The 26,450-nt window shown below is 51.9% G+C and overlaps 2 protein-coding genes and 1 long non-coding RNA gene across 3 annotated transcripts in view; 2 read left to right on the forward strand and 1 right to left on the reverse strand.

The window, feature by feature from the left end:
- The window catches only part of SCRT2 (scratch family transcriptional repressor 2), a 14,830-nt gene extending 1,792 nt beyond the window's left edge, over positions 1 to 13,038 (forward strand). The window contains exon 2 of the mRNA XM_019645779.1: positions 10,232 to 13,038. Coding sequence (XP_019501324.1) covers positions 10,232 to 11,022 — 791 coding nt within the window. The 3' untranslated portion in view covers positions 11,023 to 13,038. The remainder of the gene's footprint in view (positions 1 to 10,231) is intronic.
- The window catches only part of LOC109384436 (uncharacterized), a 70,778-nt gene extending 47,132 nt beyond the window's left edge, over positions 1 to 23,646 (reverse strand). The window contains exons 1-2 of the long non-coding RNA XR_002124397.1: positions 23,535 to 23,646; positions 23,119 to 23,193 (exon numbers count right to left, since the gene is read on the reverse strand). This is a non-coding gene — a long non-coding RNA (uncharacterized LOC109384436). The remainder of the gene's footprint in view (positions 1 to 23,118; positions 23,194 to 23,534) is intronic.
- Positions 23,647 to 23,708: 62 nt separating this feature from the next.
- SRXN1 (sulfiredoxin 1) overlaps positions 23,709 to 26,450 on the forward strand; it is a 7,890-nt gene continuing 5,148 nt past the window's right edge. Inside the window, exon 1 of the mRNA XM_019645780.1 lies at positions 23,709 to 24,025. Coding sequence (XP_019501325.1) covers positions 23,816 to 24,025 — 210 coding nt within the window. The 5' untranslated portion in view covers positions 23,709 to 23,815. The remainder of the gene's footprint in view (positions 24,026 to 26,450) is intronic.

Here is a 26,450-nt window from a genome sequence, read left to right on the forward strand (position 1 = left end):
GACAGAGAGAGAGAGGGAGAGAGAGAGAGGAGGGAAGAGGAAAAAAAAAAGAGAAGAAAAGGCTGAGGATGAAGGAGGTAGCTGGTATGGCAAAAGCCGGAGCCCGGGAGGGTGGGAGCTCCTGCCTCCGGGATTTCCAAGCACTTCACCCACATTCCATCACTCTGCCAAGCCAGGTAGCAAGAGGGCGCTGGGCAAAGGGCTCTGTGACCTCATCAAGGTCAAAGAAATTAGGGAGTGATTAGGGCTCCAACTACAGTCCCTCAGCCCCTGGCCTCACCCAGATCCCAAGAGAACAAATCCCCTTTCTTGTTGCCCACATGCCCTTTATTCTACTGTCCTCTTTTCTTGACCCCAAGGCCTCTTGGGGTCCACGACTGAAGTCCAGGGACATGGCTGAGCTTGGCTAAGTGCTGGCAGGACAGAGGGTAGACCTGGGGTCATGCCAGGGGTGGGGAGTGTATGCTGGGAGCTGGATAGAAACAGAAATGCCTGCAAGACTGCGATGTGGATCCCCTTGGGGGACTGACACAAAGCTCGGGGCTCCCACACCTTGAGGCGCCCTTGGGCCTGTACCCAGGCCAGCTAAGGAACCCTGTAGAAGCCCAGAGAATTTCTCATGCACCAAAACTGCAGGCTATTCCTCAGGAGGCAGGGAGGAGTGCCCTGCCTTGAATTCAGTCCAAAAAAGCTTTAAAAAGAGTCCCTGAGTGAATGGTGGGGAGCAGGGTCAGGGCAAAGCCACCAGCAGGGGTGTTCCTGTGAAGGTTCAACCATATTTGACACCCTAGAACTACCCATCTTTGGCCCTTTCCCCAAATAGCACCAAACCAGCTCCCAGGCCTCCAGGGAATCCTGAAACTGTCCCAATAGTCTGATATCTGGCCTGGAATTCTGGAAGGCCTGGGCTCTAAATCTGATTTGCTGTGTGACCTTGGCCAAGTGCCTTCCTTTCTCTGGTCCTCCACCTCCCCAGCAGTAAGAGTTGGATATCGTGAACTAAGTATCCTTCTAACTTTGACAAGTTCAGCTTCTGTGAAGGTCAAGTGTGGGGTGACAGGCATTGGAGATGCCTGGATGAGGGTCTAACAGAATGCAGGGGGCTAGTGTGAGGGTTTTTATAGGACTCATTTACCATCTGATGCCTGGCTGAGGGTGATAGTTTCTGAGACCAGGCATTTTTCTTGGCTTCAGTCTCTGCAGGCTGCCCCATGGTGAGGACATGCACCCTCACCCGGCTGCCTTGGCAGTGTCTGCAGAAGATGGTTAGTGCCAGAGACCAGGGGGTGACCCTTCAGGCTGAGTATGGCTGGAAACACAGGGTCTGCTTTGTTGTTTTCAGGGGCCTCTCCCATCCCTGGGGTGTGGCCAGGCTGGATAGTAAGGGCTCGCTCACTCCACGGGTGGGTAGGGGTGCTAGGGGTCCTCAGAGAGCCTGTCAGCTCCTAGTAGTCCGTTGTCTCCGCTCTGCCGGAAATAACCTTGCTGAGCATTTGAGGGAAGTGTGAAAAATTGCTGAGCTGACGTTTTCCTCTCCCAGCGTGTGTAAGTGTGCTGGGTAAACAAGGAGAAAGAGTGGAGGGGGGGAAGTGCGGAGAGTGAAGGAGGGAGGAGGGAGGGAGAAGAGAGGAGGGAGGAAAGGAGGGAGACGGGGAGGGGGAGGGCCTGGGGCTGGAGATAGTTCCAGTTATTAGAAAGATCCTCTTACAAGCCATCCTTGCAGCAAGGGCTGCAGGGTCAGGAGGCTGGTGAGAGTGGAATCTGGGGAGTGGGATTGGCAGGGAGGGGGCCTGTGAAGGTGGAGGTCAGGGGAACCACAGGCTCCTAGCTGATGAAGATGCAAGACCCCACATGAAAGAGGTGTACCCCCTGCTCTGGGAATGCCTGGGAGTGCTGCAGAATTCCTGGAGGACTCCTCCCGCGAGTGCACACACACACACACACACTCACACTCACTCACACACACACCCACCCCCAGCGCTCTTTGCCTCTCTACTCCAGGCTCCCCCTGAACTCACAGAGCCCATAAATAGGAGAGGGGAAGCCCCCCAAATGGGAAAGCTCCAGGTCCCTCTGCAGAGCTCCCCAAAGAAGGGAGGCCAGGTCTCATTTCGCCATCCTCTCCAAAATGATGCTTCTCACCCCACCCTGCTCCTCTCGTGCCTCCACCGTTCTGTGCCTTGGTGGAGCCATCTCTTACCCTCCTCTCCCCTGGGTGATTCTGAGCACAGATTCAATCTCTGGGTGACTTGCCAACTCACATCTTCCTAACCTTCTCAGAACCCTGCCCTCCCACTCCACCAAGCCCACCCTTTCATAGGCCTGTGCCCCCAGCAGGGGACTCTCACCATCCCAGAAAAACTGCTGCCTATCCCTCTGCACTGCAGTGGTCTCTGTGGAACCCAGCTGAGTGTCTACCTCCCTCACACCCTAACTCTGAACTCCGAACTCCAGCGGGGCCCCAGGTCCCCCTTTCTCTGCCACCCCCTCACCCCCACCCCAGCCCCCTACTCCTTCAGAGTGCATCTGACCCGGGCAGATGAGGGATCAATGCCAATCCAATAACGCAGTTGTCTGCCCTCCGCAGCTACATTAAGCCTCTCCAGCTAGCAGGCTGAGGAAGTGCTCCTACTTCTGTCCATGGGCTTATCTAGTTGACCACATTACACCAGCGCCCGCTTCCTCTCACTCCCTCTGATGGCGCCAGGGTGTCGCTCCAGGCCAGGCCTGGGAGCCTGGCTTACAGTCCTCAGCCCATCTTCCCCGCATCTCAGAAAGTCCATCTGGGAGCAGGGATTCAAAAAAGGGCTGCCCCAATCCCTTGGCAGAGAGCGCCCCGAGAAGGTTGGGGAGGTGCCCAAGGAGGCGCAGCAGGCCCATCTAGGTCTTATTTAACCACCACTTTGCCTGGCATCTGAGTCTTGGTCCACGTCCAAGGTCCAGGTCTAAGTTCAGGTCCAAAATCCAGTCCAACCTCCAGGTCCAGGTCCAATGTCCATATCCAGCCTTAGGTCTAGGATCAGGTCCAAGGTCTAGGTCCAAGGCCAATGCCCAAGGTTATAGGTCCAGTCCAAGATTCAGAACAAATCCACGATCAAGTTCAAGTTTCAATGCCCAGGATCAGGTCCAGATCAATGTTCAGGGTCCAGGATCAAAATCCAGGTCCAATTTTCAGTCCAAGGTCATGTCCAGGTCTATTCTCAGGGATGGCTGGGTTCAAGTCTTAGACCCACCGTTAGCTTTTTCTATGGCTTTGAACTAATCTTCCCCTACCCCAGCCTCAATTTCCCTTTTATGAAATCAAGCAGTTAAACTTCATCTCTTTCAGCTCTGATTTTTTAGGGGCCCAGAAATCTGCTTTTCCTAAGAATTAGTTAGTGGGAGTGTAGAATAACAGAGCCCGGGTGGGATATGGAATCTGGGGCCCACAGTTCCCCCAAAGGCCTGGGGTCACAAGGAGGACATGAGGAACCTGAGCTGAGCACCCACTCTTTGGACAGTCTCAATCTGTGGTTCCTGAGGGAAAGCAGGAGAGTACATTAAGTCCCTTTGTCAGCACAGCAACTCATACATCCCAAAGATGCCCCATGCACACGCACACACACATACACTGAGCAAAGGCCATAAATGGTGAGCCCTGTCACACCTCCCTGATGGCTGCATCATCTACATGTTCTAGGGGCCCCCACAGCCTGAAGGCCTCTGAGGAGCATGGTGAGACACCGCTGAGAGAGATGAGGCCCCCAGAACTGGTCTCCTTCCCAGCAGTGGTCTCCCCTGCAGTAGAGTGTCCGCTGCCAGCCTTTGAGCAGGAAGGGAGGTTGGAATGGGCTCTCTGATTGCACCCCTTCTGGGGCAGAGAGAGGACAGGCAGGAAGCAGGAGGCCTGGAGAGATGACACACGTTGTGCAAGAACCAGGTCTCCAGAAGGAAGCCCAAAGAGGGCCCCCCAGAGATTCTCTGAGGGGGCAGGAGGCTGTCCTACCAACCAGTGCTAAGCAATTCAAGACCCTCAGCCACCCACGCTTATCTCCACACCCCTTGAAAAAAATCTTTCCTATTGATTCCTACAGAGCTGTGGGCCTCCCTGTGGGCCACAGGAACTGGGTCACAGTCAGGAAGAAACAGAATATGGGGGATTTCAGAAGGTGGGGATAGTGGGGAGGGGCCCTGGAATCCTCAAGACACTCCTTGGGTCTGGATCAGGGGTCATGAGCCCTACACCCTACAGCCCTGGTCATGTTGGGCCAGACCTCACTCTGCCTCTGCTCACTTGGACTCAGAGACCCGCCCCCCCCCCTTCCCCAGTGGGCAGGTGTACCAGCTGCCAGGCCCTTGGAGGAGGTGGGTGTCATTTCTGGTCCAGTGCCCAGGGAACCGCTAACAAAGATGCTATAATAAGGGGAGGGGGAGGCACCAGCCCCTTTGCCCAGCTCTGTGAGCAGACAGGAGAAACTATTTTTATCTCGCTTTGCTGCTGACAGACCTGGCTTTCTGCTCAGCTGGCTGGAGCTGATTCTCGAGGCCCGAGGCCCTGGCACAGCAAGCAGCAGCTCTAAATATACCCAGGCAGCAGCCCCTCCAGCCCCACCACCAAGCAGGGCTGGGCCCTCCTCAGGAAAGTGGGCCACCTGGGAAGCTGGCCCACCACCTAGCCCCTCTCTTTTTCTGCCCATCTCAAGACAGGCAAGTGGGACTGGGGCTGGAAATTCTCTGGAGGAAGTGTAGGGTCCTGGGAATCTGGAGAGACTAGGAAAAGGAGCCCTGGACTGGGAGGCAGGAGGCAGCCTCACTCTGACACAAACTTGCTTTGTGACCTGAGGTGGGTTAAGGACCCTCTCTGGGCCTCAGCCTCTGTAGAACTAGGCCACCAGAAATGACCATCGCGTTCCCTAAGATATGAGCTAATGTACCTAAGTACTAAGCAGGGTGACCTGTACACAGTAAGTACGCAATAAGTGTTAGTAGTTCTTTTTATTATTTATAAAAATGTACAAGGAGCTGCAGCATTTTCTAGAATAGCTTCTCCCAACCCTCAACATCATCCCATCAGACACAGGCCAACTGGGGGATGTTAATGAACAAAACCACCACCCCTTCCTCCCACCGACTGAAAATCTTCACCTCACCCCCACTCCCACACCCCTCCCTACCAGCAGGTCTCCATGCCTGCCCAGGGGTTTCAGGAAAAACACAGGCTTTGGATGGGTTCGAGCCTAACTCCTCCTCTGGTGACCTTGGGCAAATCCTCTCCCCTCTCTGGGCCTCTGCGCTTACTAGCGCAGTGCCTGGCGCAGTGATGGGGACGGCTCAGTGGGAGCTGGAAGCAGGAGCAGTCCTAGCAGTTCTTGCCAGAGACCCCCCCACCCTCACCCTAAGGGGTGAGTTGGATGAGACAGTATCTGCAGAGGGCCCAGCACCTTAATTCTCATAAAATTCCCTTTCCGCCACTCCTTTGGGTGCAGGGTTTGTTTTTGGTGTTTTTTAAAATAGATTCTGGACCTCCAATCTAAACTATCAAGATTCTTGGGCAGGGAAAAGAAGTCATTCTCAGGTGACATGCGCATGACACCTCCGTATCTCCCAAGTGTTTCTGAGCCTTCGCCCGTAGCCCCACAGGGCAGAGGTGGCTTTGGTCCCTATCCCTCAAATAGGGGATTTGAGCCCAGAGAAGCTATGACTTGCCTGAGGTCACAGAGCTAGGGTGTGAGTACGAGGGCCAGGATGAAAGCAGGTCTCTCCTCTCTGGGTGCCTGGGCCTCCCTGCCTTTATCAGGACCCAAACAAGAGAGCCCTGCCTCATCCTGTCAGCTGAAGGGGGGCCAGTTCAGCCTTCCATAGTCACCTTTGGGGCAGAGGAAGGCACCCCAAATCTATCTGGGTTCCAGGTACAGAATTAAGAGCACATCTTACAGTGTCCTAAAAGATTCTCCAGGGTTGAGGCCCAGAGAGGTGAGATGCTTTGCCCAAAGCCACACAGCAGCCTGAGACATCATGTGTGTCTCCTACTCTCTGGCAGACTGAAAAGATATCACCAGGAAATTAAGGGATAATAGTAACAACAGCTTGAGAAGTTACTGTGTGCCAGGCATTGTACTCAGGACTTTACATGAATTAATTCATTCAATCTCATTATGAGCTTCCTTATACAGATGTGGCATAAAAAGGTGAAATAACTTGCCTGAGGTCACATAGCTAGGGAGAGGTCTGTGGATTTGAGAAGAATAAGGTAGAGTTGATGGGGGGTGGGAGACAGGACAATGGACATCATTGAGGGATCTATTCAGCACGATGCAGAAAGGGTCTTTAGAGCATCCCAGCCAACCTTCATCCTTACAGACTAAGTCCACAGAGGCTACACAACCTGGCCAAGGTCACAAAGCCAAGTTAGAACCACCTCCGCCTAACATCCCCAACCCACCTAGCCAAACTCCACAGCTGTTCAGCATCAGGTCTGGCCCCACAATTCTGTCCCAAAGGCAATTCTGCATCTGTCCCTAGGCAGATGAGCAACCTTTGTTTGAGGCACCCCTATTTCTGTATAAAGAGCCTGGCAGCCACAGGAGTAAAGTGCTGCAGTGCTGGAGGCCGCCACCAGAGGGCGCTGCGGACAGCGAGACCAGTTCCGTGAGGACTGCCTGGTTCATTGAGCTCCTCCTTCTACAAGCCAGAAGTTTTCTCACCAGAACATGAGGTAGAAATTACACATCCTGGGTGAGGAATCAGAGAGGAGCAGCAAGATGTGTCCAAGCAGATGCCAAGAAAAATGCAGCACAGGAACCCATCTGGGGAGATTGTTATTATTACTTAACAATAATGGCCATGTAGTACGGGTTTACAATGTGCCACGCACTGGGTTGGAATCCTGGGCATGTTACTTAACTACCTTGTGCGTCAGTTTCCTCATCTGTAAGATGGTACCAAGAGTCATGAGGGTATAATGCGTTCAGGTCTGTAAAGCCCTTAAAGCAGTGTCTGACACATAAGTGCTCTAAGGTGTGTTGGTTATTATTTCCTTTTCACTTATTGTTTGTTTACTCATGGATTCCTTACTGCAACCGTATGAATTAGGAGCTTTTATTATCCCCCATTTTACAGCGAGGGAAACTGAGGCACAGAGAGGTAAAGTAGTTTGTCCAAGATCACACAGCTGGGAATAGTAATAGCAGCCTGGCACCAAAGTGTGCACTTAACCAACATGCCATCCTTCATAACAGAACATGTAAGACACTGGTCACATGATCAGTGACCCCCTCCAAATAGGTTGTATTCTATCTCCATATCCAGAGAAAGGACCTGAGGCACAGGAAGACGCATGACTTGCTCAAGGTCACCCAGTTAGGATCTGTCAGGAATCAAGTCCTCCTAAGACCAGGTGGACAGAATGGCCTGTAGCAGACCCTGCTGGGCTGGCCTGGCAAATCTTTATCAACTGTTTCACAAATATTTACTGAGTGCCCAGTAAATAGAACTAGCTTGGGCTCTGGTTATAGGAAGCGAACAACCCAGCCACAGCTTCCTCAGGGACCTCCCAGTGTACGGAAAACAAGGGGAACAGTGCAGTGAGTTCCACTCCTTGCTCCGCCCCTTGAGCAAGTATCGTCACCACTCTGCACCTCAGTTTCCTTATCTGCAATACAAGGATTTTTGTGATGAATTTGTGAGGTGATGGAAGTGAAGCACTTAGCCCAGAGCCTGGCACATAGTAAGTACTCAATTACTATTAGCTATTATCATCAGCAATTACAATGGGAAGAAATACCAAAGAAGGGGGTCTGGAAGTGCCCAGCAGGTATTTAACTCAGTCTGAAACAATACTCTCTGAATGTCTGGGGGCCTGAGTACAAGGCCTGATTCCTGGAGTGGGAGGTGGGGGAACCTCCAGACCAAAATTACAGAGGAGGAGGAATGGGGGGGCAGCGCCTAAAAAACTGCCACCACCACTGCCTTCCTTGCATCTGACCAGAACTCTTCCCTACTGAGCCCTCCACCCCCACAATCCCCAATCAAGTCTGTGTGCAGAGGGCCCTGTGTGGGCGGCGGAAGGGACAGAGGAAAAAATAAGGGCACACCAGTTGGCGATAGTCTGCCAGATGAGAAGCAAAGGGGGCCTAACCTCCACTGTTCTCTAGACTCAACGAACATGAGAACATTTGGTAATTTAGTACCAGGTTGGTTAAGTTTGTGAATGTCTGCCAGAGATTCTCTTGGGAGCCCAGGCCCCAGGGTCCTCAGGGAGGGTGCTAGGACCATGCTAGGCCCTGGGAGGCAGAGACAAATCAGGGCGGCCCATGCCCTGGGGAAAACCCTGTGGAATCCTCTGGGAGAGCCCCGGCCTACACACCCACCAATCATTCAAACCCAAAATGGACAGGATTTTTGATCCAACTCTAGAGAGGAGGGAGGAGGAGGAGGAAATGAATTCTCACAGGGGGACATCAGAAGGCATCTAGTGGAGCAGGGAGCAAAGTAGGCTCCAGAACAAGTATAAGGAAGTCTCCTTCCTGGAACACCTATTGCACACCACACACGTGACCTCTCAAATCCTCCAGCAACCCTGCGGAATGGGTCTAACAGGACCGCGATTCATTTATGCAACATCGATTCATCACACACCCCTCTGGAGCCAGGCCACGCACTGGGCACACAGATCCAGCCCTGGGAAGCTCAGTCTTGTGGGGGAGGCAGACAAATAGTAACCTTCAGTAGTCACTTTTTCAAGCAAGTAACAAGCATAATTATAATACCGTATTTGCCGGCGTATAAGACGATTTTTTGGCCCTGAAAAATATGCCTCCAAGTGGGGGGTCGTCTTATACGCCAGGTACACTTCAGATAGACTGCCCATAGTGCTTGCCCCGTGCCATAGTGGCCTCCCGATGCCCGCCCACTTCATTCCACATACCGTTCAGGCATCAGCAGCGCTGCTGGGTGTATGCTCGGCTGTTATGCGATTTTGCTGTTATGCGATTTTATCACACTCGCAAAATCGCACACAGCCGACCATACACCCAGTATGATAGCGCAAAATCGCGAATCGCGATTTATGTATATGTTTGATTACATACAGCCTTGTGACAGTTTTCCTGCATGTCATAAGCATTTGAATATAAATATAAATGTTGAAATCAAATCTGATATTGTTTTACCTTTTATTTGGTGTGTGGAAGGTGTGCGGAAGAGGGGGTAGTCTTATACGGCGAGTATATAACAAACTCTGTATTTTGAGTGGAAATGTTAGGGGGTCGTCTTATACGCCCAGTCGTCTTATACGCCAGCAAATACGGTACCTATCATTTATATAGCAATTACTGTGTGCTCCCTTTCTCTTCCTCAAATCCCTTACATGTAAAATAGGGATTATCATAGTACCTACTTTGTAGGGTCTGTGATGATTAAAAGAGTGAACATGCTTAAAAGAGTTAACGTGTAAAGCATTGAGGCAGAGCCTGCATGGATTTTTGTGTTGGTTCTGTGAGGTGATGAAAGTGAAGCACTTAGCCCAGAGCCTGGCACACAGTAAGTGCTTAATAAATATTAGTTATTATTGTCATCAGTAATTATAATGGGAAGAAACACTAAAGAAGGGGATCTGGAAGCGCCCAACAGGTGTTTAACTCAGTCCGATGCACAGTAAGCTGTTAATACGCGGTTCTTTTCATCCCTTTACTCAGACCTTCCAAAGACGCTGGGAAGGAAAGGAGTGTCCAATTATAGGCTCCATTTTGTAGATGAGGAAAATGAGATTCAGAGAAGTCATAGGACTTTCGGAATGGCAGAATGATGTGGAAATAGAGAGAGCACGGGCTTTAGCGTCGGACTGCCAAAGTCTGAATCCTGGTTCCATCAATTACTAGCTGTGAGCTTAGACCATGTGCCTCAGTTTCTCTATCTGTAAAGTGGGTATAATAATGAGACCTTCACTGCGTGGATGTAAGCACTTAAGAAACTAGTGAACACAAAGCTGTAGAACCCTGCGGGGCACCGAGGTCCAAGCGGATGGGGGCAGGAGTTCTTTTTACTGCGGCCCACGCAGGAAGGATTTGAACCCAGGCAGACTGACACCAAGAGCAGAGGTGCCTGACAGCGATCACTGTCTTACCAGCAGCCATCGTGTCTTCCAAATGCAGCCATGGAACTCCGAGCTGGAGGGCGTGGGGAGTGACTTGCCCCAAGGCGGAAGGCCGACTCGGCGCCTCACCTTCCCCTTTCTCCCTTTTCGCCCCTGCAGGTTATGCCCCTCACTGCCTGCCCCCCAGCAGCTACGATGCCGACCAGAAGCCAGGCCTGGAGCTGGCACCCGCTGAACCCGCGTATCCGCCGGCGGCGCCGGAGGAGTACAGCGACCCCGAGAGCCCGCAGTCCAGCCTGTCGGCGCGCTACTTTCGTGGGGAGGCGGCCGTGACCGACAGCTATTCCATGGACGCCTTCTTCATCTCAGACGGGCGCTCGCGGCGGCGGCGGGGTGGGGGCGGCGTAGACGCGGGGGGCGCGGGGGACGCCGAGAGCGCCGGGGGACGCGCGGGGCGCGCAGGGGCGCCGGCGGGCGGCGGGCACCGGCACGCGTGCGCCGAGTGCGGCAAGACGTACGCCACGTCGTCGAACCTGAGCCGCCACAAGCAGACGCACCGCAGCCTGGACAGCCAGCTGGCGCGCAAGTGCCCGACGTGCGGCAAAGCGTACGTGTCCATGCCGGCGCTGGCAATGCACGTGCTCACGCACAACCTGCGCCACAAGTGCGGCGTGTGTGGCAAGGCCTTTTCGCGGCCCTGGCTGCTGCAGGGCCACATGCGCTCACACACCGGCGAGAAGCCGTTCGGCTGCGCGCACTGCGGCAAGGCCTTCGCCGACCGCTCCAACCTGCGCGCGCACATGCAGACGCACTCCGCCTTCAAGCACTACCGCTGCCGCCAGTGCGACAAGAGCTTCGCGCTCAAGTCCTACCTCCACAAGCACTGCGAGGCCGCCTGCGTCAAGGGTGCCGAGCCACCACCGCCGCCCTCCGCCGGCCCCGCCAGCTGAGCCTCCCGCCGCGCCCCGGCGCCGGGAACTCGCTCTCCACGCGCCCCGGGTACCCCACCTGAGCCCTCTTCAACCCCCAGCTGCGTTTCCCTGTCCACGCCCCTCGTGGGGACCACCCCCTCCTCCCAGCCTGGAACTTTTCTCTCCAGCCCCCCAAACCACAACTCATACCCCGCACTGTCTTCCCCATCGCATCCCGACCCACACCATCTTTTCCCGCTACCAAGACTCGGACCTTGACCCCCTGTCCGCGCCCTCAAGGCTCCCAACTCAGGCATCAGGTCCGCGCCTCTCCCGGGCCCCAGAGCTGGAATTTTCTCTTGCCCAGACACTGCACCTCTCCCCTCCTAACGTTCACACCTTTCCTCACTTCTCAGCTTCGCCTCTCTAACCATTCCTCTACTGGAGCACCCAATTTAAGGCCCAAACCTACTCCTGACTCTCCTGCCTGCTTTGGTTTTCCCATCCGCACCCCAGATGCAACCCCAGACCACATTCCAACCCCAGACCATCCCTCTGGCCTCTCTGCTGAGTCTCCCTGTAAGTGTGTCCATCCTGAACCCCTCCATACCCTGGCCTTAGGCCCAGATACTCACACACCACTACCCACCTACCCACCCTCTTTGGTCCTCGGGGGCCTTCTCACCCACTCCCACCTGCTACTTTCTCCAGACCCCCTCATCCCTCCAGCAGCGCTCATCTCTGACTTCTGACCTGGGGCAGACTTGAGGGGCAGTTCAGGCCTGTCCCTTAATGTAGCCCCTCTCTCACCAGAGGACAGCCACTCCCTGGGCTTCCAGCCTCAAGCTGCCCTCTCCCCAGATTCTCTGAGCACTTTCCCCACCCCCAGGATTACAGGTACCCCTCCTGATTTGTTGGGGGGAGGTCTGGGGCACCTCACAAATGCCCTTACCTTGTCTGGCTGGGCCTCTCCAGTTATTTATTTGTGTATTTATTTATCTATTTATTATTCTATTTAATCTCTTGACCTCACCCAGGGACAGTCTGGCTTCCCCAGCTGGACTGGGAGGTCAGGGAGCCAGGCATGGAGAGGGACAGCGAAGGCCATAGAGGGCTGCCCCCCCCTGCCACGCCCCGTCTTGGCGCGTGAAGGAGAAGCCCCACCCTCATCAGAACCTGAACTCTGGGGAAGGGGGCACGAAAATGGGAGGCTAGCCTGCTGACCTTCAGCTGGGGGATGGGGCGGCGGGGGCGAGGGGTGTCAAGGTCCAGTCATGGGGCAGGTCCCCACCATCCTGAGCCTTCCACTCCCACTCCAGGGAGACCGGAGAGAGGAGCCTCCTGATTTGTTTCCTATTTATTCCTCTTCTCGAGGGACCCCAGGTTCCAGGGACCGACTGAGCCCCGGACCCCGCTGGGGCCTCTGGCCCGCTTTGCTCCCCGGGAGGAACGCTCCCTCCCGGCCATGTCTATGCAACTCTCCCAGGCAGAGGGGCAGAGGATGTCAACCGCACCCCCCACCACCACCCCCTCCCTTTGGCCGCCACTACCTCCCCCGCCGCGCTTTGGCATGCCCGGGTGAGGACCGAAGCACACACCTCCACGCTCACGGGGCCGGCCCCCTCTGCTTTAAGCACACGCCTCTCTCTGCCCCATAGCTAGGCGCCCAGCTCCGGGGCGGGAGTCCTGGACTCTTTGACACTGCCCCTCCCTAGCCACAAAGGTGGGTGGAGAGTGGAGGGGCCCCTGGAGCAGGGGCGCTTCTCTAGGGCTTCTCAGCTCCAGGCGCACCCGGGTAGGGAGGCGGCAGGGATGAGGGGAGGGCGAGGGGTCGCAGAAGCAATTACGGAGGGTGTTGACCCTGTAAATAACGAACTTCCGACAGCAATAATTTTCCATGCATGCTAAGCCTTTTGGCCATATTTTGTATGAGCGCTTGGCGCTCCCCCTCCCTACTCCTCCCCATCTCCCGCCCCAGATCCCCATCCCTTCCTCACTTCCAGCAGTATTACTTGTAACGCAATTCAGGGATATTAAAGGGACTTTGGCCACTCATCGGCGCCTCTAGGCCTTGTGATTGGGGGGAGGAGTCGGGGGAGGGCATCTGAGAGGAAGCCGAAATCTTTCCACTCCATTTCCCTCCGGGTAGCCTGACTAGCCTATAGCTGCCACCAGGGGTCGCACACATCCAGGGGTCCCTTGACATCCACAAGGTCCCAGGTATCCTCAGTCCTAAATATTCCTCAAATACTGGGGTGGAAACTCAAAGCGTTCAAGAACCCGGTTAATAACATAAGTGAATAAAGCACGTTGCCTTAAGAAATTGGGAATGGTAGCACCTGTGACTAACAGGGAAGAATGTGTTTCATCTTAAAGAATTGCAATTCAAATTAACTACACCTCCCAAACAAATACAACTGTGAGCCAGATTTGTCTCTTGACAGCCAGCTTACAACTCCTGTATTCTCCCCCACCTCATCCCTTACTGCTCTGGCTGGGTTTCTGGCCAGCCCTGTTGGTCACACAAGCAGCAAGTGCATGCATGCAAAAAAGTTGACGTTGACTCAAAGTTGTCCAAAAACAGCGAGCTGCCCCTGGAACTCATGTACTACCTGTCCCTGAAAGTGTTCAGGAAGACACTGCACAAACAATCCATTTTCTGTGCCAGCTGTCTCGGTGATCTTTCCAAACACAAATCTGTCCTTGCTTTACTAAAAACTTCACTGGGGACCACCAACATCGTGCTACTTAATTCTAACCCTCAACACAGACTCACTAAGAGGCAGGGCCTGTGTGCTTTGAGGGCTGGATGCCAGGCTGAGGGGTGCGGACTGCAGGCTGGAAACCTCCCCCCGCATTTCCCCTGGGGCCAGCTTTCAGGTTTCCTCCTTTTGTAGGCAGTACACTCAACTTTCAGACCCTCACCCTGGTGCTGTCTGCTTTTCCCTTCGCACACCTCTGGACAGGTGGCTGTATTCTGAGCTGTGTGTTAGATGTCTTCAGCAATGACAGCAGTGTGGGAACCACCCCCGCAAAGTCTCCAGTGGGGTTTTGAGGGGCCCAGGCACATGCAGCCTTCCCTGGCCATCCACATACAGTCCTGTGTGGTTACTGCTTCTGATTGGTTGTTGCATCAATTACATTCATTTCAGATCCAGGGAACAGAACCCATTCTAGATCAGCATTTTACAAACATCTAATTCCCTGTATCAAATCCCTTTGAAGCGTAAAGCATGTAACACAGGGAATTGGCTGCTGACAAAATTGTTGGAAGGGCTGAAAGGGTGGGCCTTCAGCTAGACCCCCAGAATATCACCACAGAACTGGCCCACCAGGAGAGTTACTATGTCTTCTACACCAGATGGGGAGTCAGGAGGCTGCACTGGAACTACTAAGTTCAAGAACACAGCCGTGTAGGTTTGTTCTTGACCCAGAGAGATGAGGGGCCCCTGCCACTGCCTCTATAGCTGTCTCCCATCTCCCACTATGATGGTGGCTCAACACTAGAACACTGTTACAGGAAAACTTAGCCATTCCACGACCATCTTGCCCGTAGCAAGAGACAAGGCAATAAGGAAATCGTCTCTGCTCACTTCTGCCATCCAAATCTCACAGAAATGCATCTATCTGAGGGAATCTAATTCACTGTCAGTACCCTTGCTGCAAGGAAGTCTGAGAAGAGTATTTTTTAACTTTCCAACACACGATACAAAAGGCACCCTAGAGGGAGATGGAAATGGATGCTGGGTGCCAACTGACCATATCCATCCCAGTTGTAGGTCTCTCATCCATCCTACCCCTCCGTCTTTGATTGGCAGCCATGCAATTTGGGGACTGAATCAGTTTAAGGGGTGGTCTTGACTGGTTGAAGAGTAATCCCATCCCCCATGGGTTGAGAAATGGGTATATGACTCAATTTTGGCCAATGAGATGTAAGGAGAGATTTTCTGGAAGCTTATGGAAAATTTTGTTCCTTCCTTACTCTTAAGAGGAAAGAAGTCAAGTCTCTGTATCCCCCTGAACATGAACAAAGGAAGTGTGTCATCCTGTGACCACGAAGGGAACCAGCCTTGGTTGGTAGCAGGAAGCCCACAGCCGGGATGGCAGAGCAGAGAGACGGGAAAAGCTCGTAGCCCTGATGACCTCAGGGAGCCATGGAAAAATCCACCCTGAAACGTCCTCAGTGTGCTGCCTCTGGACTTCCTTGGTATGAGACATGAGTGTCTTCACTTTTTAAGTCAGTTGAATCAGGTTTCTGTTACCTGCAGCCCAGATCACCTCAATTAGCATTATCAATCTAGTCTGCCTTTCACAATTCTCTGAAAGGAAGACCTCCATGATGCAACTCTCTGGTTCTGCTCTTACCTGTCTGGCTGCTCCACCTAGCAACTCTGCAGACTCACCTTCTTATACCCAAGGAAGGAAGGAACTTCCTGTTCCTTCTTATGTTCCAGTTTGTGTTCCTCAAGGTTCTCTCCTAGACTCTCTCCTCTTCTCACTGTTTACTCTCATGAAGCAATCTCATTACGCCCATGGCTTCCATTTCCACCCAAATGCAGATGACTCACAAATATACGTGTTCAATTCTGACCTCCTCTCTGAGTTGCCAATCCATATCTGCCGGCAGGCCACCTCCACAAGGGTATCACAGAAACACCACAAACCAGCCCAAGTCTGAAGCCACGATTTGGTCTCCTCCTGGGTTTCCGACCTCCATGAATGGCACCAGCACCCATCCAGTCTTATAGCCACAAAACCCAGAAGTCATCTCTCCCACCTGTCTCCCCGACCCTACTACCCAATCCACCACCAGGTTCTGTTGATTTTTTCTGTCTTCTCAGTCTCCAGCCTAGCTCATACCTACGATCATCTCTTACCCAGACAACTGGACCAGCCTTCTCACTGGTCTCCCTGGGTCCATTTTGCCTCCCCCACCTCCCTTCCTCTCTCCACAGCAGCCACATGGATCTTCTCAAAAATGCAGATTTGGGGTCCGGCCGAGTGGCTCAGTTGGTTAAGAGCGCGAGCTCTGAGCAACAGGGTCACCGGTTCGATTCCCACATGGGCCAGTGAGCTGCGCTCGAGATGAACTGCCAACAGGTGGCAGGATGGCCCAGCAGGTGAGAGCACATGCTCCTAACAACAAGGTTGCTGGTTCAACTCACACATGGGATGGTGGGCTGCACCCGCCCCCCCAACTAAGATTGAACACGGCACTTTAAGCTGAGCTGCCCTGAGCTGCCGACGGGTGGCCGGATGGCGACTGAACTTGTAGCTGAGCTAGCTGCGCCCTCCACAACTAAGACTGAAGGACAACAACTTGGCTGTTCCCCTACCCCAATTCCCCAACACTGTTCCCCTCCCCCAATTCCCCAATAAAATCTAAAAATAAAATAAAAAGAAAATTAATTTTTAAAAAAATGCAGATTTAATCAGGTCACTCCTACCCCCCTCCTCTGCTTATAACACTTCAATGACTTCCCACTGTGTGCGGGAAAGGTAGAACCTGCTTAGGGTGACTTTTGAAACCCTACCTGGTCTGGCTCTTCTCATCACTCCAGCTGAATCTTTGACCATGCGCCTTTTGCTCTTTGACTCCAGCTGCCTCTTTTCGGCAACTTTGCTCCCCCTGGCCACAGGGCCTTTGAGTAAGCTGTTCTCTCCACCAGTAACATTCCATCTGCACTGCTGTCACCACCACCCTGCACTAGTTAATGCCTTTCATCATCTCCCAGCTGTGTGGTCACTTCCTCAGGGATCACATGCGGTTTGTTCTCAGCATTTACCATTAATGCATACTTTTCCATTAATCAGTGTAGTTTTTGGTCATTCTCTGTCTTCCTCACTAGACCATAAATTTCATGAGGCAGAGACTAAATCTTTTTGCTCATCATTAAATCCCCTGGGTCTAGCACAGTGCCTAGCCCATAGCAGATGACCAGTAATTATTTTTAAACAAACAACATATATTTAAGTCATAATCAACTATGATGGCTTATGCTTTTTTTTTTTTTAAAGTCTCTGTCCCTCCTGGCTGTAGCTGATCGGTTCAGTTGTGGTCATCTGACTAGAGCTTGGAAATTTTCTGTCTCCTTCTCTGAGTCATAAGGCCTGTAACTTGAGAGCTGTGGCTCAGATTGCTAACCACTTATCAATTTCCATTTTCTCCTTCCTTAGTAAGACAATTCCAATTTTAGCAGAGCATATGGCCTCGTTGAATGAAGACTACATATCCCTGCTGCCCTTGCAGCCAGGGGTGGCCACGTGACCAAGTTCTGGCCAATGACATGCATGGAAAGTGTTACAGGGAACTTCTGAGACAGCATCCAAAAAGGAGAGGGTCATATCCTTTTGCCTTTCCATTTCTCCACTTCCAGGCTTGGGCTTCAGCAGCAGTCTTGAACCAGTAAGTGACCCTGAGAATGAAAATTCTACTCTAAAATAGAAAGGGCCTGTGCCCCTAGTGACCATGAAGCAGCCACCCCAGCTTCACCCCACCACCCCCATCAAGGGTGTAGCCAAGTGTTATTAAGCTAATTCACATTGGTTTTCCTCACTTGCAAACAAGAGTCTTGGCAAATACATTGAGACTAGTCTGCAAGTGCAAACACAGAAAGACCTTCAAGATCTATTATTAATTTAAAATGTAATCAAACAGCTCATATTTCTTGAGCACTTACAATGTATTGCACATTGTTCTAAGGACTTTACCTATATCATCTCTTTTGTTCTTTCAACAACCCTACTAATTAGGTACCATTATAATGGCCATTTTGCAGGTTAGGAAACTGAGGCACAGACAGGCAACTGGCCCAAGGTCACACATCTAATAAGATATGTGTAATTTTAACCCAGGCAAGGTGCAGAACTATTGGGAGTGATCTATGATATTCCCCCTTTGCCTTAGCTTTGGTTCCCCTAGCAATTTGAGACTTGAGTGCAGGTCGTTTATGTGGGAGGTGGTCTCAGGAAGCAGGGGTGCCGGGGCAAGAAAAATGAGACAGATGGTGTGTTAGTGAGGTCACCGCTGCAGCAATGGGGCTAGGTACTGCTGGTCTCTGAGAAGGATCCAGAAAAGTCTGAATGGTCTGGAACACCTCTCACAACTGTCCACCTGTGACAATGGAAAACTGGCTTTTACTCATCAGCTCCTGTCTCCATCGGTGAACACCCCAGCACCTCTGGGATATGCCTGTGTAGGGGCAGAGCTCCTGCAGGATGGAAAATGTGGAAGCATCAGGAGCTTGGGCTGGGAAGCTGGCAGTGCTAGGTGAGCTCTGGCTTGCATAGAAATTCCCACCATACTATGGCTGAAATCAAAGGCTGGCCAAGGAGTGACACTGACACTCAGGCCTTTGCTCCTTTGCTCCACCCTTTCCTTATCAACAAACCTCCCATTTGTTCAGACATCCACCTATCACTTAACTCATCTAGGTGGCTCAGAAGAGGCTGACTCCTGGTTTGTGGCTGATTGGTCTCCTCTAAGCCAATCACAGTCATCCCAGTGGGTGACAGGTCCCACCTATGCTTAAGCAGCTGAGGTTGTACCAGGTCCCTGGAGAATGTTATTAATCCCAGGTGGTCATGTGGCTCAAGCTAACTGAATCAGACTGAAGAAAAAACTTTAATTCCATCATCTCTGGGAGAGAGGTTCTCTTTATCTTTTCCTGGATGTGAATTGCTATGGACTGAATGGCCATGTCCCCCTAAAATTGATGTTGAAATCCTAATCCCCAATGTGATGGTATGTGGAGGTGGGACTTTGGGGGGAGGTGACTAGGTGATGAGGGTGGAGCCCTCATGAATGGGGTTATTGCCCTTATAAGAAGAGACTTCAAACAGCTCTCTCACCTCTTCCATCATGTGAGAACACAGCAAGAAAACAGCCACCTAGGAACCAGGAAGTGGGCCCTCACTAGACACCAAGTCTGCCAGTGCCTTGATTTTGGACTTCCAGCCCCCCGAGCTGTGAGAAATAAATGTTGTTAAGCCACCCAGTCTATGGAATTTTGCGATAGTAGTCTGAGCTGGGACAAGAACAACGAAGGAGGTTGCCCCAGGTGGCATAGGCAGTTATTTTGTGCCTATGAAAAAAGCAGTTTAAGTGCAAAGCTGCCTCAAGACCCCAAGGAAATGCTCAGTAGGCGCCGAACCTGGAGAAGAAAGAGACAGACTTTCTGCCTAAAACAAGTACAGGAACTCAGGGGTTGATAGAGGGGACAAACAAGAGATGGAGAAGAAAACAGAAAGAGAATGGGACCAAGCAACATGGCAGAACCCTATAAGCCAAGCCGTTGTAGAAAAGGACTAGAGCATTGTATGGAGTTAGGGAATATAAGATTTTAATGTTCCTTTTGTGGCCCAGAAATACTTTTGTCTCCCCAAACCCTGCTTTGCATATCCAAATGCCTAATGTACCAGATTCTTTGTCAAAAATGAAAGAGAAGGGGACTGGGCAGGGAACCCAGTAGCAGGATGGGGAGAACAGGAACTTAGGGCCTTTGGTTGCAAACAACAAACATGGACTCTGGCTGGTTTGGACAGGAACGGAATGTATCGATGTCCTGCCCCTTATTCCCTTGGACCACCTCTGAAGTCACCATAAGCAGGCAACATCCTCTGGGTCCCCAGGTGCTTGCTCAGTTTGAGTATAGGGCAGCCCACAAATGCCAGGGATTTAACATCCTCAGGCTACCCTCAACCAATAAAGGACAGAAGTCAGTGAATAAATGCCCACCCCCTGTCCCTCAGAGGGACAGTTCTGATGCATGATACTTCTTCTCAGAGTCCCCAGCAGGAGTGACCCCTGTTGTCCACCAAGTTGTGACCTGCTCATCAGTGTGCCCTTTACTGGCACTTCTCCCTTCCCCAGTCCTTTCTGGGGTCACCTCTATAGCAGATGTGTCTTCCAAAGATGGTCACAACAATACCTCCCACCCAGAAGCTCTTTTAGAGCCTTGCTACTCCTCCCATTAAAAGACTGAGTCTCTGTCCCTTCCCTTGAGCTTGGGCGTGGGGTGGGAAGGTTGTGACAAGCTCCTGCAAAGATTGGGCTGTTGGAAAAGCCATGACTCATTGTTGCAACAAAAAAACAGAGAAAAATATGTCATGACTTTTCCAACAATCCAATAGAAAGGCTGCAGAAATGATGCTATATGACTTTCAAGGCTAGACTAGAAAAGCCCATGAAGCCTTTGCAGGTTCTCTTGGGACATTCACTCGTGAAAGCCAGCCATCATGCTATGAGGAAGCCCAGGCCACCTGGAGAGGCCACATGGAGGCGTTCTGGCTGACTGGCAGTACCACCTGCTGGACATGTAAGTGAAGTCACCTCCAGGTGATTCCAGCCCCAGCCATCAAATCACCCCCAGTGGTTGAATCACCTCCCAGCTGATGGCCCAGACATTGTAGGAAAGAGACAAGCAGTCCTCACTGTGCCCGTCTGAATTCTTGACCCACAGAATCTGTGAGGATAATAAAATGGTCGTTTTATGCTACTAAATTTTGGAGTGGTTTGTTTTTCAGCAATAATAACTAGAACGTCTCCCAAATAAACTACCTGTACACGAGTCCTTGTCTCAAGGTCTACTTTTAGGAGAATCCAAAGTAAAACACAAGGCCATTGTGCATATCCCAAAATTTCTCTAGCTTCCAGTTCCAGACTTCCATTAGCCCCAGTGGAAGGTACCTCATTTTAATCCCAACAAGGGACTTAAGTCTCAGTCTCATTGGTTTAGGGAGAGATGGGCCAATATAATGCAATTGCTGATTGGTCAGGGCCTCCTCTCCTCACCATCCTCCCACCATGAGGTCTGCCCACCAACCACAGTCCTGAGAGTGAGGGAAAGACATTCCCCATAGGAACATTGGGTTGCAGCTACCAGGCCTTGCCAGTTCTGTTCAAGGATCGGGGGGCCATGAACTTCAGCAGAGGGTAAACCCTCTTAAGCCCAGAGGTGAGTGCCAATGAAGCCAAGCCAATCGTGGTAATCCTACTCCCCCGGCCAAGGACTGGTTTAGGCACGGACACGTGATATAATTCTTACCAGTGAGATATGAGGAAAAGGCTCCTGGGTAAGAGGGTAGGAGGGTAGGCAGTGGTTAAAAAAGGTTTCTTCACTCTTAAAAAGAGGCACAAAGGAATATCCTAACTTATACCTTTGAGAGTTGTTGTATAGTAATGTGATGTTTGGAGCTACAGCAGCTCTCTTGGGACCAGGAGGGAGAGACAAGCCCGAGGATAAAAACTAGAACACAGAGGTTCTTTCTAAAGAGGGAAAGAACTGGGTCTTGGATGATATTGTTCAACTACCTCTTTACCAACCATGCATACACCTACCTCCAAACATCTTTGGAGATAAACAAATCTTCTTAATGTTTAAGCCATTTTGAGTTGAACCATAGGTATCTTAACATATAGAACTTGATACCAGGAGTGGGGGCCTCACAGGGCATACCATGATGAGAGATTCATGTCAAATCTCCATTTTTCCATCCCAGAAGCTGTTCTCCTGCGTCTTCTTACTTCCTGGAATGAGGAAGTGGTTCTAGAAGGGGCACATTCCCCTCTTGATAAAGTTCTCTAATTCTCAATAATTTTGGGGTTGAGGAGTGGATATCAGTTTCACTTTCACAAACAAAGTTATGATTTAGGTGCTCACAGGGGTTATATTTTGGAACTGCAGAAAGGGAAAGGTTCAAGTGAAATTCATAATGCCTCAGCGTTCTAAGGTTTGCAAAAGCCTAAGAACCCACAGAGAATGACCTTCAACAGCAAAAGGCATGTTACACAATTCACAGAGTGCTTATTATGTGCATCCTTTCAATTCACACTCATAACAACTTTAAGTGATGGGGAGCATTACCCCATTTGGCAGAGGGTTCAGAAAATGTCAATAACTGACCCATGTAGCACCCCTCTGGGGTTACCAGCTCTAGTTTTCTCCAGCTGTGAGAGTGATTATGCATTCCCCATGCAGGTGACAACCAGGGTAAGGTCAACAACCAAACCAGACATGCCTGTCTTCAGCCAGGTCTGAGACTGCCTCACCTCCCTGCTTCTGCCCAAGCTGCTTCTGTGGATGGAATGCTATTTACATCTACCTTTTATTCAGCACTTCCTTGTGCCAGGTACCTTTCTAAACACTTAATGTGTTATTCTCATTTATTCCCCTTTGCAATCCAGAGAAGAAACTGAGGCACAGAGAAGTTGGGTAACCCCTCTGCTGCCCCCAGGTTACACAGCTAGTAGGTAGAGTCAGGATTTAAACCTCTACCATTCAAGTGATTCCAGAGCCTACACCCTAAACCATCACCCATTTCTTCCCTCTCCAGGACCAAGCCACTTTCCAGTGTGACTGTCCCTTCTCCAGAGAGCCTTTCCTGATGGATGCTCTCAGTCCAACATGGCCTCTCCTTCAGCACTCTGGGCGTTCATGATAAAACTAGTCACTCACCTACCTTGGTTACCACTATGTAAGCACTAATTTACACCCCACCCAGCCGGCCATCAGCCATTATCGCTGACTGTACCCGCAAGCTTCCCACAACCATTTTACAGAAGAGAAGGCTGAGGCTCAAAGAGGTTAACCAACTTGCCTGAGACCACACACCTCGCGAGTGGCCAGATGGAACCTGAAGCTAGACAAATCTGTGGCAAAGCCCTAACGCTGACAAAGATGCTGATAAACACCTGGAATTTAAATCAGGACCCTCTGCCTAACTTCCCGGGGTTCCAGAGGATAACTGGGTGCTGAACATGGGCCCAAGGGGACAGAGGACTTTAAATGGAAGAAAGTGGGGCTGGCAGTCAGCGTGTCTGGACCTAAGTCATTACCACCACCCACTGAAGCCGGGTGTCCACATCTGTAAGCAGGTGTTCGTGGTTAAGTGGCCCAGAGCTCTGGCCTCAGATAACCTGATTTTCATTTTCAGCTGGACAAATGGTTCCAAATCCACATCTGCTTCCTAGTGGTGCTGTCAGGACACGATGAGACAGTTAGTGTGGGACTTTAGGACTTTAGGGCAGTGCTCACACACTGTGAGCACGATCCAAAAGGCTCCTTATGACAGTTACTTTTGCTGACCGGAATCAGCCAGCGGTGGGGTAGAGAGTGCACTCTGGAGCCAGCCTACCTGGATTTGAACCCTGCTTCAGCCACCTCCTAGCTCCATGACCTTGGGCAAACCACTGTACCTCAGTTTCCTCACCTGTGAAAAGGAAATAATAAATGTTTTAATTAAAAAGGGAATAATAATCATATCTATCTTGCAGGGTTGTTTGGATGTGCCTGCAAAAGTGTTTAGCACAGTGTCTGACAGCACCAGATTTGTAGTTTTACTGTTGGTGTTATCATCTCCGGGGCTATTATCGCTAAGGGCTCCGACGGCCCGACCACCAAGTACTGTGGATTTTGCCGACTCATCCTCGCTCGGCAGGTCCCGCTCCCTCCCACCCCGCAACCGAGGTCTCGGGTCGCGATCCGGCGGGCCTGAGTCACCCAGGACTGTGCGTCACCCGCGCCCTCCCGCCCTACGACCAGCAGACTCACCCTGAGTCAGCGGGTCTGGGTGCTTCCACTCCCGGGAAGCCGCAAGGCAGAGGGGAGGCGGCGAGGCGCCCCCCGGCGGAGAGCCGGAGCCCCGCGACTGTCTGGCAGCGCTCATGGGCCGAGCGGACGTCGGGTTGGGGGGGCGCGGGGATGGGCCATATCACCGCAGGGCCGAGGGAGAAAGGCGGCCTGGCCCGTACCCCCCGCCTGCCCGCGCGGAATGGTATGGCCCGGCCGGGCTAAAGCCCGGGGGAGGAGGCGCGGCCTGCGACGGCGGCGCTATGGGACTGCGAGCTGGAGGAGCGCTAGGCAGAGCCGGAGCGGGCCGGGGGGCTCCCGAAGGACCCGGAGCGAGCAACGGCGCTCTGGGCGGCAGCATCCACTCGGGCTGCATCGCCGCCGTGCACAACGTGCCCCTGAGCGTGCTCATCCGGCCACTGCCGTCTGTGCTGGACCCGGCCAAGGTGCAAAGCCTCGTGGACACGATCCGGGTAAGGCCCGGGAGAGGCCGGCCAGAGGGAGGGTTTGGAGGAGGGAGGTCGTACTGGACGCGAGAGGGGACTGGTCCCAGGCTCCGCCGGAGGTCAGCATTTGCTGTGTGACCTTGAGCAAGTGGCTGAGCCTCTCTGGGCCTGTTTCCTTACTTGAGCAAGGTGGATTGGACGAGATGATTAAAATAACGATCAATAACCCTTATAAAGAGAGCACTTGCAGTGCCCCAGGAGCTATTTTAGTTCCTTCATGCCAACCCTATGAGGTAGATCCTACTATTATTCCTCTTTTACAGTTTCCTCAAACTGAGAAGGATTTAAGCAAACTTGTTCAAGGTCAGACACTTAGAAAGTGGTATAGCCTGGCCCCAGTGCCCAGCAGCCTGGCCACCACACTATCTGGAGATAAGCTGTGCTGTCACTTATGGCTGTGACAGTCAGTGGCAGGGGGACTGGGCGTGTCATGTCTGCTGGGAGGGCCTTGTTTGAGTTGGAAGAGGGAGGGGACCTGTTAATTCCATCACTGAAGTAGGGAGGTTAAGAATCCTGCAGGGAGGGGACATATGTGTCAGGTTAGGTCTGCATGGCTTCTTGTCCCCTTCCCCCAGACCCTTCAGGTGACCATCTGAGACCCAAGGCCCCACCAAACACCTCTACAGCTCCCGCTAATGTCTTTCCATCCTAGAGTTAGCACTGCTGTCCCCACTGCCTGGAACTGCTTCCCCAGATAGCCGTAGGGCCTGCTCCCTCACCTGTTTCAGGTGTCTGCCTCCTGTCCTTCCTGGTTGATGGTGCCCTGGCCTCTCTAGCTGCCCCCCTTAACCTGAGCTATTTCTCCATGAAGCACTTATTCCACCTGAGATTACATTATACCTTTATTTGTTCGTGTTCCATTGTCTGTCTGCCTCCACCTCATGTGAACGCCACAAGAGCAGGGATTTTGTCCTATCTTGGCTGTTTCCTCAGCACTAGCACAGCACCTGGCTGATTTTGGAGGATCTAGCCATACAGGATCTCGCCCACCCCTGGGCCTCTGCACAGGCTTTTTCACCTGCCAGGAAAACTCTTCTATCTTTTCTATTGTTTCTAACACCTCAGTCTTTCTGTCTCAGTGTCAGTGTCTTCCCTCGTGGCCCCTACTAGGTTAGGGACCTCCTGTGGGTGCCCACCACCATAGTTCTGACCCCGCTGTGTTTTAATGGGCTGTTTAGACATCTGTCTTCTACCCTCGAACCATATGCTCTGTGAGAGCAAGAACCAGACCTGTCTTTGCTTATCATGGGTATTAGTTTTCTAAGACTACTGTAACAAATTACCAGAAACTTAGTGGCTTAAAACAATACAGGTTTATTGTTTTATAGTTCTATGGTCAGAAGTCCAAAGTGTGTCTCACTGGGCTAAAATCAAGGTGTCAGCAGGGCTCCATTCCTTCCTGGATTCCTTTCTGGAGGCTCTAGGGGAGAATCCATTTCCTTGCATTTGCCAGCTTTTAGAGGCCACCATATTCTTTGACTTATGGCTTTCCTCCATCTTCAAAGCCAGCAACATCAGACCTCCTCTTACCCCAGAATAATTTTCCATCTCAAGATCCTTAGCTTAATTGCTTCTGCCAAGTCCCTTATGCCATGTAAGGTAACATATTCACAGGCTTCGGGGATTAGGATGTGGGCATATTTGGGAGCTGTAATCTGCCCACCCTCTATCATGTCACCAGCATCCAGCACACTGCCCCTCATTAGTGCTCCACTGCCAGGCAGGCTGTTCTCCATGCCTCCCTTGCATCAACTTCTTGACTTTTCATCAGGAGCCCTATAGAGTGTCTTATGCCCATTTTACAGATGAGGAATGATGCTTAGACAGGCAAGGCCACTTGCTCAGGGTCCCCCAGCTGCACTGTGGAGTTGCTGAGATTCAAATTCAGGTTTGCCTGGTTCCAGAGCCCCGGCTCATAACTGCTTATAACTTACTGCTTAATAAATATTTCTGGAATAAATGGATAAACGAATCCATCGAAGCAGCATAATAAAAGAGAACCCATGGGCCAGTGGCCGGAGATCTTCTAGGCAGCTCACACTTCATATGGTCTCCCCAGCATCCTCTAACCCGCACTTGGCCCTGCCCCAGGCTTTCCCTACTTAGAGGACCACCCACTCTCCACCTGGCAGGAAATCAAGTTAGATTCGCCTTGTCTTCTCACATTCACCCCTTCTGCCAGTCCCCTCGGATCTGCCCCCTAAATATGTCCCTAACCTGTCCACCTCTCCCTGTCCCCTACATGCCCTCACCCAGGCCAGCGTCTTCTGCTGAATACCCACTGAGACCTCACCTCTATCGTCCCAATTTTTGCCTTTGTCCGCCCCACCAAGGCTGATCTCCCATGACAACTTAACAGAATGTTCATTAGATCACGTCACTATCCCCTCTT

The sequence above is a fragment of the Hipposideros armiger genome, unplaced genomic scaffold (assembly GCF_001890085.2).
Source record: "Hipposideros armiger isolate ML-2016 unplaced genomic scaffold, ASM189008v1 scaffold_94, whole genome shotgun sequence".
Classification (NCBI taxonomy): Eukaryota; Metazoa; Chordata; class Mammalia; order Chiroptera; family Hipposideridae; genus Hipposideros; species Hipposideros armiger.